The 13,459-nt window shown below is 41.4% G+C and overlaps 1 protein-coding gene across 1 annotated transcript in view; it reads right to left on the minus strand.

The window, feature by feature from the left end:
* adamts6 (ADAM metallopeptidase with thrombospondin type 1 motif, 6) overlaps positions 1 to 13,459 on the minus strand; it is a 57,956-nt gene that overhangs the window by 17,210 nt on the left and 27,287 nt on the right. Inside the window, exons 13-18 of the mRNA XM_079363824.1 lie at positions 11,683 to 11,828; positions 8,841 to 8,904; positions 6,001 to 6,103; positions 4,482 to 4,615; positions 1,412 to 1,535; positions 715 to 795 (exon numbers count right to left, since the gene is read on the minus strand). Of these exons, the coding sequence (XP_079219950.1) occupies positions 715 to 795; positions 1,412 to 1,535; positions 4,482 to 4,615; positions 6,001 to 6,103; positions 8,841 to 8,904; positions 11,683 to 11,828 (652 nt within the window). The remainder of the gene's footprint in view (positions 1 to 714; positions 796 to 1,411; positions 1,536 to 4,481; positions 4,616 to 6,000; positions 6,104 to 8,840; positions 8,905 to 11,682; positions 11,829 to 13,459) is intronic.

Raw genomic sequence — 13,459 nt, forward strand, 5'->3', positions numbered from 1 at the left:
ATAATATGAAACAGCTTGATGTTGCAAATTGTCAATTCATCACTCTATAGTGAGCTACAGGGTCTGCTGGGGTTGATGATGATTGGAACTGAACCCAAACAAAGCCCCACTAGTATGCCTGAGGGACGAAACTGCAACTGTTTTGTGCTAAATGCTAATGTCAGCATGCTAACATGCTCACACTGACATTGCTTCCAATCCTAGTTTTAGTGTGTACAGGCATGCTGAATTGTAATAGTTTGCATGGTGAAGAGTGAGGGGAAAGGCTGGGGGCGGGGTTTGATGCAGCAAAGGGTCAGGGTCGGATTCGAACCCATGGATGCTGCGACAACGACCACTCCAGCCTCTGTACATGAGGTGTTCGTCATATACGCTAGGCTATCAAATAGCATGTAACACAGCATGTCTCAAATGTTTGGTCCTTTGGGAGAGTTTCCCCCGGCCTTGTCAGGGTGTCCCTGTTTTTAAAACGGTAGTGCATCAGGAGAAGTGAAGGGATCCTACAGTATGACTCAAGTTCTTTGGAAACATGAATGTTCCTCCAACAGTCACAGCAATCCATCCAATCCTAGAACAGCTATTCTGTCAGTTCTGGACGCACCAACATATTCAGTCCCTAGAGCCATGCTGCTAGCTTTGTTGACAAGAAAAATGCCAGTAAGCACTTTTTAATCCAATGAAGAAAGCGACCGTCGTGTTTTGGCCAACACTTACCGATATAATTTTTTGAAATGGCAACTTCTCTGATCTTGATGTGAACTGATCCTTTGGGGATCTGAACCACCTCCATGTAGCCTGCAAGACAAAGACCAGGGATCATGTGTCATAAAGAGTGAAGGCAGAAAGTTAAATATCATGTTGGGAAGCAGTACCTATAGCATAAATTCCAAAACACCCAAAAAGGACAAAGCAGGACAAAACAATCCCCTCCTTTCTCTTTTTACAGTCTCTGACATACACACATGCACACACAGTATTTTTAGATGCTTTACTAGCCATACCATAGAAGGAGAAATATGTTTTCTCTCTCTCCGGCTCTCTATAGACGACTTCAAGCTGTAGCCAACACCGAGTCCTGTCTCTACTACTGATTTCCTCACAGTGATGTAATTAATGGGAAAATAATTCTGTTTTGACTGATATTCTTTCACGGCTAAAAACATACGCTCTGTTGTCGTTTCAGATGCCAAAATATGATATTGCTATTTTGATTATCATCCTCTTCGGTTGGCGTTGGGACTGACAGATAGTAAGTTTGTTCTCTTCACGGATATCTCCAGTGACTAACAGTCTGTAACATGTGGTCATCCAATCAAAACACACGATCTCTGCCCTTACTTTTAATCCTGAGTGAATCAAAGAAGGCTGAAAAAAAAGAAACCCTGAGGTGAGAGACTCAGACATGTTTTACCTCCTCGTGGTAGAGACTCGTTGAAGAGTCCCTCTGTTGCCTCGCAGGTGCTGCCGTCCCCTCCACACACACGGCATCGATCTTCTTTTGCGTCCGAGCCCAGGATATTATCGCAGCCAACATGCTTGAAGCCAACAAACAAAGTCGAAGAATGCGAGTGAGTATTTATTTAACCGTAGACTGGAAAATTAAATCAGGATTCAGCACCATTGTTCGCTGAAGTTCAATACAAAACTCCTGGAAGCCAGATTTCAGAGCACAGACTTCGCAGGCCCGAGGAGAAGTTCCACAATTTGCAAAATGTGCTCCTCCTCTTTCAGGACAATAGTTATATAATCATTGAAATAATATAAAAAGTTAAACATTTCTCCTTGACGAAGACGAAGGCTTCAGTATGAGCTAGAAGTAGTTCTGAGTCTACACTGTTTGGATTTGAATGTTCTCACGATAAATATGATTGGCTAATGTAAACACAAATCAAAACTCCTCCGAGCTTCAATTTTTGTGAAGGAACAAATAAATATGGCACCAAAAGGCAGTCGGTTACCTCAGCTCCGTAAAGAGACGGAGGATGCTTCATACTGACACTTCGAGAGCTAGCATGCTTTGAAACAACCAGTCCAACAATAATCTGTGGTTTAGTCATTTTAGAGTCATTCTTTAGAAAAGGAAGCATCTCAATGCAAAGGTTTTTTTTTGGTCTAAACAAACTGTGCCTGTATTACATTTACTTTTGTACAATAGAAGAAATAAAACAGCTTTGGCTGCCCTCGATGACCTTGAAAATGTTGTGTTGTTAAATTTGGGGGATTTGGGAATAAAAATGAAGAACAACGCCAGACTGAGCCTCTCACACGGCAACAACAACAACACACGCAATAACAGCTTTAATCAAAAATAACTTGGCAAGTTGTTTATTTTCTTTTTTTTTCACATTAAATAGACAAGAGGTCATTAAACCTGATGGACCCTGAGTGGTCAAACTAGCAAATATCCCAGATTAAAATGTTTGGCTTCAAATAAATGTTAATTTAGAGGCCACATGGAGCCCATTTCATCTTTTATCTGCACTCATAAAAAATAAAGTCGAACCAACTAATCAAACTAACTCAATTTAAAGATATTGGCTTGGTGCTCGACATCGTCAGTTGATTGGTAATGCCTTGGAAGTCAAACTGCAGTGATCAGCAGAGTTCGGGAGTTTCTCTGTTTTTAATATTTCGTCATTTCTGCTCTTCAAACGCATCCACAGCACACACACTCATTTGAGCATCCTTAAAATGCATTTTGGTTTATTTCTCAGCAGGGGGGGGTTTGTCTATTGTACGTGAACCGGACACTTTAGGTATATTAAAGCATTAGAAGAAGAAGATTTACTGTATTGATCCCTGAAAGGAAATGAGGTGTTTCCACGCTGACCCCGACAGGCGCTCCTGAGCTGGTTGGACGAGGGGGGGGGGGGGGGGGGGGGGTTGAGTGTCATGCCCAAGGATACAATGTTGCTCACAAAAGCTGGGGATCAAACCCTCAACCTTCCTATTGAGAAACAACGACTCTACCCACTGAGCCCCGCAAAGAGCATTACAATGATTAGTTTCAGACATTTTCTTTCATGTGTGTTGTTGAATTTTTTGCATAGCAGAGCATCAACCTCTAAAAAAAAAAAAAAAAAACACTGTGGCACAAAAGCTCCAACAAGTGTGTGTCAACGACATGGATGATGACTGTTATCACCGACACTCTCACTCCTCCTCTGGAACTTCTTTCAGCTCCCTATCACTGTCCCACCTCTCGCTCTCTCTCCCCCCCCCTCTCTCTCTGTCTATCTGTCTGTCTCTATTCCTGATGTTCCCCTCTGTCTCTGCAGCGCCTGCAAACAGCTGAACAGTTTTGAGTGTTTCTGAAAACCGTCCAGGCAGACAGAGTTCTACAGATTTATCACGCCGTGGCAGAGCCTCTGAAATAAAAACGCTGCGTTCAGTCTGGAAATAAAACCTGCAATGCTCCTCTGGTCAAAAAAATATTCCACCTCTCAGGATTCTCTACCCATTAAAACACACACCATGTTGTGTTTTTATATTAGAATCAGAGTAATGTTGTTGGCGCGGACTCTGAACGGTCATGCCAAACGGTACGGTCAGGTGGAAGTCAAAGCAAATACTTAAAGCGAGGGACCAAAAAGTTATTTCAGCTGCATCTCAGAGAATGCACAAAAAAAAATGTCTCCTCATACACACACACACACACACACACACACACACACAAACACTAACACACAAACCGTACAATAATGATTTATGCTCGTGAAAATAGAGACGGCATCATTTGCCAACTCCTTTCAATAAGATGTTATTGGCCTTTTTTATTAAATCAAATATACACCAAATTGTTGTTCATTAAAAACAATGATTTTTGTGTTTTATTCAGCACAGAACAATCCCGCCTGAGGCTGCAAAGAGCCGATAAGAGACAACCAGTGGCATGGCCAGTTATTTGATCCCTATCAGATACTCAATGGTTTAATTGTTATGCTCTGAAAGTGGTGCATTTTTGTTGTGTTTATCAGAATCTGCCAAGATTTTTTGTTTAACCTTGCACAGGCTGAGGAAAGCCTGTAATATACTGTCGCTACTCTCGGGGAGAATATCACACAATATCCCAATCTGTACATGTTGGAGGAATGTGTCAGATTTGTATGTTGTTTTGTTGTTCTGGTCTTCTTTACCAGTTTATTTGTTTCTATTTTAGTGACAATGACTTCTGTCTGTGTTTTAAGGGGGTCTTTATAAAACATGGAATCGTTACTGAGTTTCTTGTTTCTACATTTCGAGCTCCTGTCGTCATTTCTGTCAGCTATTCTTAAATAAAGGAAACCCTCTGGTATGTGAATGTGTCTGACTTGTAAGAAATGAGTCCAGTGGGGTCGGAAATACAAACAAAGAGATCGTACTGAAAGCCAAGAGCTCAGTCGAATTTCTTAACAACTTTGGAATTTATACAAAAGACCAAATGCAATGTCAACAAGTTGTTTCAAGTTAGGTGTTTAAAGAGCCATTTACTGCTAACTTACCTTACACTCTCCATTGATGCAGATGTCCAGAGAGTCGGCCTGACATCGGGTGCCGTCTATGACTGCAGGAGAGCGCTCTGTGTAGAAGTTGTAACCCTCTGCCAAGCAGTTGAGCGCACAGGGCTTAACACCACCTGGTTAACACAGAACACACACACACACACACACACACACACACACACAGAGAGAGACAGAGCACACTGTTAGCAGCCTGCAGAAAGCAAACAGACAACACAACAGAAGAAGTCAAAGATAAACAATACACAGAGATCAGGAAACAGAAGTGTTGTCAGCTCTGGAATCTTCTTTTGACTTGGTTGACAATGTTAATCATGTGGAGGAAAGTCAGATTTAAAACGCAGAGGCTAACGTCACACCACAACGAGCTGCTAAGACCTGTTAACACTGACGCAGGTTATCTAGCGTTTGTACATGACGGCTCCCAGCTCCAAGGAACGCTTTGAGTCAGGAGGTGATAGATTTGACAAAACAGACCCCTGAGATAAAAGAGATCTAACTTAAGCTCGTCCATCTATCAAGGAAAATAAAAGCCATGTTTACATGCTTTAAACTTTTTATCGCTTTTTCTAAGTGGAAATTTTCCATGATCTGCCGACATCAAGGAGAGAAGTTAAAGGGGGGGAATGACACCAGACCTGTACTCCCAAACCCCTGCCAATAACTGTGATACAGAACAATAACACTTCCAGAACGAGAAGTGGTGGTCGAGAAGAGAGGTAAGAATTCAGGCCCCTTTTGTATCTGGAAGTCTGCCCAAAATGTAAACTATTCCAGGTAGGGCGAGAAGTATATCCAGAAGAGCAGGGAGGGTCTTATAACTGAGTCACGTGTATAAGAATCTAAAGAATTCCCTGGCCTTCAAAGAGACCTTCACTCTGTTAGTGTGAACTCGGTACATAAGGCAGGCCGGCCTGCAGATCGTCATCTGTGACGTGAAAAGGATGACAGAGAGATTTTACAGCTCGGCGTCGAGGCGAGTCGATGTGGAGCCGGTTCCATCAGCTGTTTATATCTTCAACTTTAGCCTTGTTTTAAATGCTGACTAAATAAAGATTTACAAAAAAAAAAAAAAAAAAAAAAAAAAAGATTACACAGAGATATGAGCTCATGCTAAATATTTACACGACCAAGCTAAACTAGCTTACAGAGAAAGTTATCATTAGCTGTTGTGAATATGACCTGGTAAATGAAAGGATGTATTTCTTTCATTCAAATTGTTGTAATGTAAACGTAAACAGGTAAAACTTTATTTAAAAGTAACACAAAAAGTGTTTTGAAAAGGTAATCATGGGACTAAACAACTAGCTTAAAAGCTACATTTTTAATCTACAATTACTGCATACTTCTGTATTAATATAAAGCAAGTGATTTATTTGTACATATTAACTAAACAGAGTAATATACATTTATAAAAAACAATTTTATATATATATTTTTTAATGTATTTCTGTAATACAGTTTCTAAAATTGCTAAAGAATACAGACTAGGCCGACTCACCACCAGTGTAAGGTTTCCAGTTGTAATATTTCCCACGAAAAGGCATGCTGTCAAAGTCCGCACACTGCTTCTCTCGGAAATCACGAGCACCGGCCGGACAGGCCTGAAAAAATGAAGAAATATAAATAACACTGGAGATCTGTGCTTCTTAAACGACCATAGCATTGCAAGAGTTATTACCATAAACATACAAGTGCACTTTCATTGGCTCTTTCCTCTAATGCTGTATGAAATATGGGCAACTGTATTCAACTTTAAAGCATTAAAACTCATATTTTGCTGCCTAAGTTACTAAATAACCATTCACAGCGTATTCTAAGTATAGAAATAAGCAACTTTCTGAATGTACAAACTTTGTTTTAAAGATGCAGAGTAAAGCAATACAACCCTTTTTCTTATCATTTTGCAGTTAAACTTCATTACCCAGCAAAGATTATGTAACTTTGACAAAAGGAAAATGCAGACTTGATGTTTGCTCTAATGGATTTTACAACTTTAAAGAGAGTCTGCCAAATGATTTTCATGCCACAGGGAAATGAATGGAAACCAGTGCATAACTGGAACGACTGGAAAGAAAGTATCCATAAATTCAAAAACCTGGGTCATGCAGTCGCACAAAGTCAGAACAAACGCACATGATTTGCAGTGAAGGAGCTAAATCTTTCGTGAAACACGTGTAATGATCCTGTAAGATCTTCAGATGCAAGCTAGCATGTTGTTACCATCAGTGGATTTTTGGCAACTACTATTGCTTTTTCTGGGAAGTGTTTTTTTCAATGACAACTTGATAATTAACTACAGGACAAAGTCAATATAAGATGTCACTTTTTATTTTTAGACACTAAAACAGACGTGCTTCTCAGAATTTCTAATCGAGAGCAGCGTGCTTCGCATTTGGAGGGACTTCTTTGTTTTCATGAAGTTTCTCCAGTTAGATGAGGTTAACAAAAAAAGTGGAAAGAAACACTTTATTGGTGTGAAAAGGTCCTTAGAAACCTCAAAACACTCTCCCATGGGACAAATAAAAGCTCTCAGGTCAAAGCTGTATTTCTCATGCTGAAAGTGTTCCACGTTGGAGTGGGCCGTTGGGAAGGCCGAGCCACTTTCATTACCACTCAAGTGTTTGGCAATATGGCAGCTTGAAACTCGCACATCAAACATGCAGATTGAATCAGAGGAGACAGAATAATATTATTACAAGTGTGTGTTGAAATGCGACACAAGGCCAAATGAGCTGTACGAGAGCCAACACGTGTTTGAAGAAGGACTTCAAGGATCAAATTAGAAGAGCTACAAGTAGCCTAGGGATTCCTTTTTATCATCTCTTGTTGACTAGTTGACTGTGTAAGGCATTATCAATACTGAACTGCTTCTTCAAGAGAGAATCACACACTATAGTTACTGAGAAAACCAAACACGCACAAAACAGCAGCTTCAGTGTGCGCTATGTTTATGAAGATGTTTACTGTTTAACCCCTTAAATGTGGCTGCAGCCTCTGTATTTCTACGCTTGCAGCACACAGTGCCTTAAACATCTCTTTTATCACTGACCTTCACCGAGGTCAGCACTCTCTTAGGGAACTTCTAGTTTTGTCCACAAAATGTAAAAAAAAAAAAAAAAACGGATCAATAAAAGAAATAAAAAATCGCCTAAAATGGGGTGTGGCCATGATGTAATTTCCCCATTATTAGGTGGACTTGGTGTGTAATGGTTTTTTGGCCAAAGTAAGCATGCTGACAAGATAATCTAAAATAGTCATAATGATTATTAAAATCAGCCTTTTCTCCAGCTGACATGAGCACTCAGTGGATATAAGTGCAGCCTCACAGTGGAGAGACGTGATGGACTCTTGTTATCTTCTCATTTTATTAGAGATGTTTAAAGATAACATGTTAAACCTGGTGAGTGTCCACAGCTAAAAGACTCAAGCATGAAGCATTACGCTAACTGGAACAGCTTCGGGATATAAAGTGGACAGGAAGAGTCAGAAAGGGAGGCAGCATTACTGAATAATATCTGACAGCTGATCAATGTGGAAAAAGGTGGGATACAAACATCAATTTATGCGTGTGTGTGTGAATATCTGTCATTGAGCTCACACACACGTACATTTCCTTGGACGAGGTGTGGTCAGTGTGATGAAAACGGCGGTTAGGGATGGTGTTTGTTTTCCAAAGAAAACACTCGGTGCTTGCTCTCAGCTGTTATTTTTAAGACTTGTGGTTAAAACGTCCACCAGGGCCCTAACTATTTCAATTTTCACCCTATGATAAAAAGCCCACCTAGAAATAGTTGAACAGAGATCTGGCATGGCATCCATGTTAAATATTTGTTTAAAGCTTTGCTCCAGACGTTTTCTTTAAAAAATTCAGTGAATTGCTTTTCATGGATTCAACTCTGAAACTGTCATCATCCTCGACTCACGTGAAATGTCACAAACAATATAGAGACTGTAAAGTGACAAAGAGGCGAATAAACCTAAAGTCACCATGGGGAATATTGAATCCCAGCTTGTGCCTTTTTATTATCATCCGCGCAGCGTTCCAGGGAGAAAACATGTCAGAAAGCTTAGCGGCGGTTTGATGCTGCTAGCTAGCATACTCCTTTTAAAGTTCTCCCTAATTCAACACGTCCCGCTGGAGCAAAAATGTAAAGCAGCAAAGAGGAGGTGCTGTGACAGGACTACAGTATCCACGGTCAGAGTCTGTCAGCAGGCAGCGTAGCTCAGCGCCTTTACAAATCAGAGCAGAGCATCCATCAAGAGAATAGTTTAGCTTCCAAGTCAACTTTGTTTTAAATACCATAAGGAGGCAAAAAAAGAGAGAGAGAAGAAACTCACGTCTGTGTTACAAGATCTGTAGCGTTTCCTCTCCCCGAGACAGTACTTTCCTCCTCCAGATGGACTGAGGGACACAAGAGGAAACAAATGAGCGCAAGGAAATCATTTTAAGCGACAGCAAAATACAATCACAAGTTATCTTAACAGACTTCATTACTGGTGATGTAAGGTGACCTTTCCGAAGGTTCAGGTAAGTGCGGGTCGTTTAAAAAAAAAAAAAAAAAAAAGACCTGAAACAGTCTTTGAAAGAAGACAAAAGTGTGTTTGTGCGAGTGCCAATGATTCATTCATGAAATCCGAGCCGCTCTGAAAGCCCTTAAATGTGACCTGCTGTTGGATTTGAGATAGATGCAAATGACGATTCTCTACTCGCTCTTTCCCCCCCCCCTCAAAGAAATCTCTTCCCCTTCTTCCTCACCTTCATCAACCTCCCTGTCCTACATTATTTGCACTTCATTGCACAACGTCTCGTCTGGTTCTGTTTTCCCCTGATGCCTGAGCAGCAACGATCACCTTACACAGGTGTTCCACATTATTTCAGTGCCTTCCCTCCCTCCCCCCCTCTCTCCTTTTTTTATTTTCCTTTCCCCTGGTTCACCCTGGCTCTCCTCTCGTGTCTTCCCATGACGTGTCTGACGTAATATCTAGCTTCCACAGCGAAAGGAATGCAGCGCTGGAAGCAGGATAAGGATCCAAAAACGTCTCCTTGCCAGACAGAGATGCACCAGACAATGATTTGTCTGCCGAGGACACACGAGGGTCCTTAAAACAAAACTAAACAGGGCTATAATCTACAGTAGACAGAGATGTGTCTTAACAGATTGCACATGCTGTATCAGTCCATCTTAAAAAGCATGAGGAGATCCGTCTGTGCTTAGTTTTATACGATCAGGGCAACCTTAAAGAACCTTTATTTTCTGTCATTTTAATGGAGTCTGCTATAGCCTTTTTTAATCTGGTGTTACCACTGTCTAATGGTGACTGGTGTTAGCAAACTTAGAGTAAATATTACTGTAAAGAATATATACTCTTGGATTCAAATGAACCTTTTTGACTTTTAAACCCTTTTTACACTTATGGAAATCTCCTTGAAAAACTCCAGAGGTTATCTGAACATGTGAACGCAAACAGCTGAATTTTACCCAGAGTTTCTTTTGACAGACACTTAGTATTTATTTATTTTTTGGCATAAAGTCCGGATGGGATTGACGTGAAAATGCAGCAACTTATTCTCCGCAGAATTCACCTTGAACCAATCGGAGCGGAGGGACGTTTCTGTACTGTTACTGCTGCACGGTGCATAGAGTACGCGACCACTACGACCTCTGTACACTGAATTAAACTGCTGCATTGTGTTTTCTGTTCACCAGTATGTTGCTCTCTGCTCTTTTGTTGATATTGTCATGTTGTTGGTCTACACAAACAGTCGCATCAATATAAAGGCAAACATTGTCATTATAAATAAAGACTCTGTTGCTTCATGCGTCACATCTCGCCTCCTGTCTCACAGCTCGGTCGGGAGAATCTCTGGATCAGTCCTCCCATAATTATCTCGATATTATCCGGAGCGCATTTGTGAAAATGGCTTAAAGGTTTGACCTTGAGTGTTGCACATTTTTTTAAAAAACAGTCTAAGCATAGATTTATTATGTGTTCGTGTCACAGACGTGTTTTGGCCGAAAAAAGCGAGTTTGGCTTCATCTCTGTATTTTTAGCAATATTCATTCCATTGAAGAACGTCTTGTTCTTGAAGTGTGTTGGATTCACTGCTGTGACGTATTCTGTCATATTGGTGTCACGTTTCCTTTTCCACTTTAACACTCATCCAGGATTTGCTCAGGATGGTTTGTTTTAAATGAGCAAGTGGATTTTCAGAAGCAAACAGTCTTCAAATGTGTGATGTCACAGGTGTAACGTCCATGTTTTGCTAAATTAACAACACCCAGTTACCCTTCTTTTGCAAAGTTTCTTCAAAAGTGAGACTGAGTGGATCATCAGTAGAAACAATAAATATCACCTGTTTAAGTCTTTAGTTGACCTGTTGTTTTACTTAAGCCTTTACAGTTTTTGTTAATGGCATGTTAAATAGAACAAGTTATGGTGTAGTTACACTCAGTATCTTTTTTACAGTTTGCCAACATGAGACATCCAAAGCTGCTGGTTCTACTAGAGCAGGTTCAGACTGCAGCCGGGGTCCCTTTGAGAGTTTAATCAAACGAGTGTTTTCTTTCGTTTCGTTGTTTAGAGTTTAAGCTCGTGAGAGGAAGAGTTGGACTTACTTATCTGAGACATAATCTCACTTCAAAGACCTCGTGAAATGGGTACAACTTCCCTTGGAAAACAGTGTATTGTTGGTGTTGAACTCATGCAGAACGGACAAGTCCTAATGTTGTCATCTGCTTTTCCGCTCCAGAGGTTTATGATTGACCACTTACTCAACCGTTTAATCAGGAAATACATCCCCATTCAGCTGCTATTAGGCATGATTTGATTGTCTCTTTAAAGCTTGTACTGCCTGAAGGCCAAGAAACGGCTGCACAGTCATAAACAGCTTCTTTTTAAAATGGGTTTAGTACATTAAAAACATTAAATAAACCATTATATTATCCTTTTTTTTTTTTATGAAGCTTCAAGGTTTGCTGTTCGAGCTGCAGGTGACATCAACAAAGACACAACTAAACCTAAACTGATTTACTTCAGAGAAAATCTAATTGGCTCTCCCCCCACTCAGATACAACAATCATCCACACATGCACACAAACACACACACACACACACACACCTGTCGGCAGGAACCTGAATGTGTGTGTTCAGCTTGCTGTGGCTTACTTTGCCTACTTACGCTGGGCTGTCACAGTGCCTCATGGAGGAGGAAACACCGCCCCCACAGGTCCTGCTGCACTCCCCCCACATGGACCAGGGCCCCCAGCCTCCGTCCACACTCTGAGGCCAGGTACCGAACACCACACAATCCCCCTGGTAGCACCACTGAGCGGGGAGGAGCGAAACCACAGACAGAGGGAAAGCGAGAGAGAAGGGAAAGAGATTTTATGACGCAGAATTTCTTTACAACACAAACACTGAGACACGCTAACGTTTGTTTTAGAGTCCAAAGTTTAGGCGAGAATCACAATAACACGCAACTATTAACGACTATGAATGCTTAAGTGTCAGTTTTACAGTTTTCAAACCATCATTAGTCGCCAATAAATTTATAAGCATCTGTTTATCGTGAAGAGCAGACTATACAGAACTTGACTGATGACGTTGTCCTTCAATAACACATTCTCGCAGCTTGCGTCTCGCTTTTAAAAAAAAACACTCGTAAGACAAACACACACTTTACCTAACCTGTGATTACACTATTACTCAGCCTATAATTTCAATTCTGCATTAGTCCTGTTATTTCGCCTTTCTCACCTGCCATTTCGAGGCTATTGCTGTCTGGGTTTCCTCCTTGCTGAAGTCTATTGTTGTATTGTTCTTGGCTGCTTTTTGCCAGTAAAGGAATAGTTTTAACATTTGAGAAAATGTGCAGCTTTTTCTCGACCAGCGTTTTCTTGCTTCAGCTGTACTCAGAGTGGTGTCAACTTTTAATTATGGTGGTTAATTTGAGCTTGTTAGGAGTGGTAAAAATGGATTTCTCCATTTGAGCTATTTCAACAGTGAGGTTTTTTTTTTGTGAGTTCTGACATTGAACTTTACTCTTATTTAACAGACTAACTTCTTAAACTGATTTAGTAAGTTCTTGTCTTTTAGTTGAACATTACCAGGATGTTAAGAGTATCTTTTAGGTGAGGGATAGAAAGCACTGTGTGGCTTTTTTTCAGGAGTGATTTAATCCTCTTGCTAAGCTGTTCAGAGCCACCGAGTGAAGAGGGGATCAGAGACAGCTCTTTGTCTCTCATACTGTGTCAGTAGGCTAAGAACCAAGTGATACCAGGACAGTCAAGGTGAGGTTGGGCCGTCCTCTTTCACTGGCTTACTCATTCTTGACCTGAGAAGCTGTCTAAACAAGATTAGAGGGAGAGAGGTGCGAGGGGTTGGAGAGATGACGAGGACACAGAAAGAAAACCAAAGACAGAGGGGATAATCTCTTCTGTGTTGGTCAGTTTCAGTTTCTCTCTGACCTCCCCTCTGTCTCTTCCCCCTTTCTCTCTCCCCCTCTCTCCCGTCTCCTGTTGGAAGGGCCTCTCTCCATTACATGCTGGGTGAGAAATGGCTGACATTCATATTCCTTTGAAGCTGTCCCCGACAGGGGCAGACAGGGTATGCCAGTGGCTCTCCTAAAGCTGTTCCAAAGCTGTTCCAAAACCCCCCTGGCTCAACCTGGGGCCCCCTGTGTTGTCCAGGACCCTGTCCGTGGGCCCCGGACCTCAAAGGCTCCACTCAGCTAATGGTAATCACGGGTGACAGCTCGTGACACTCTCCTATTCTTCCCTTTTAGACCTCGGTCCACCCAGCGACAATGGCTGCCGTAATCCGTGTTAAAACTGTCTCCACTAACCTGGCTGGCATCAACAGCGGGCCGATGACCTCAAGCCTGGCCTGGTTACATGTGTGTGAGAATGTGTGTATGTGTGAGTGGGTAGTATCACCCATTGGATGAGTTCAAACTG

Source organism: Symphodus melops, assembly GCF_947650265.1.
Source record: "Symphodus melops genome assembly, chromosome: 16".
Classification (NCBI taxonomy): Eukaryota; Metazoa; Chordata; class Actinopteri; order Labriformes; family Labridae; genus Symphodus; species Symphodus melops.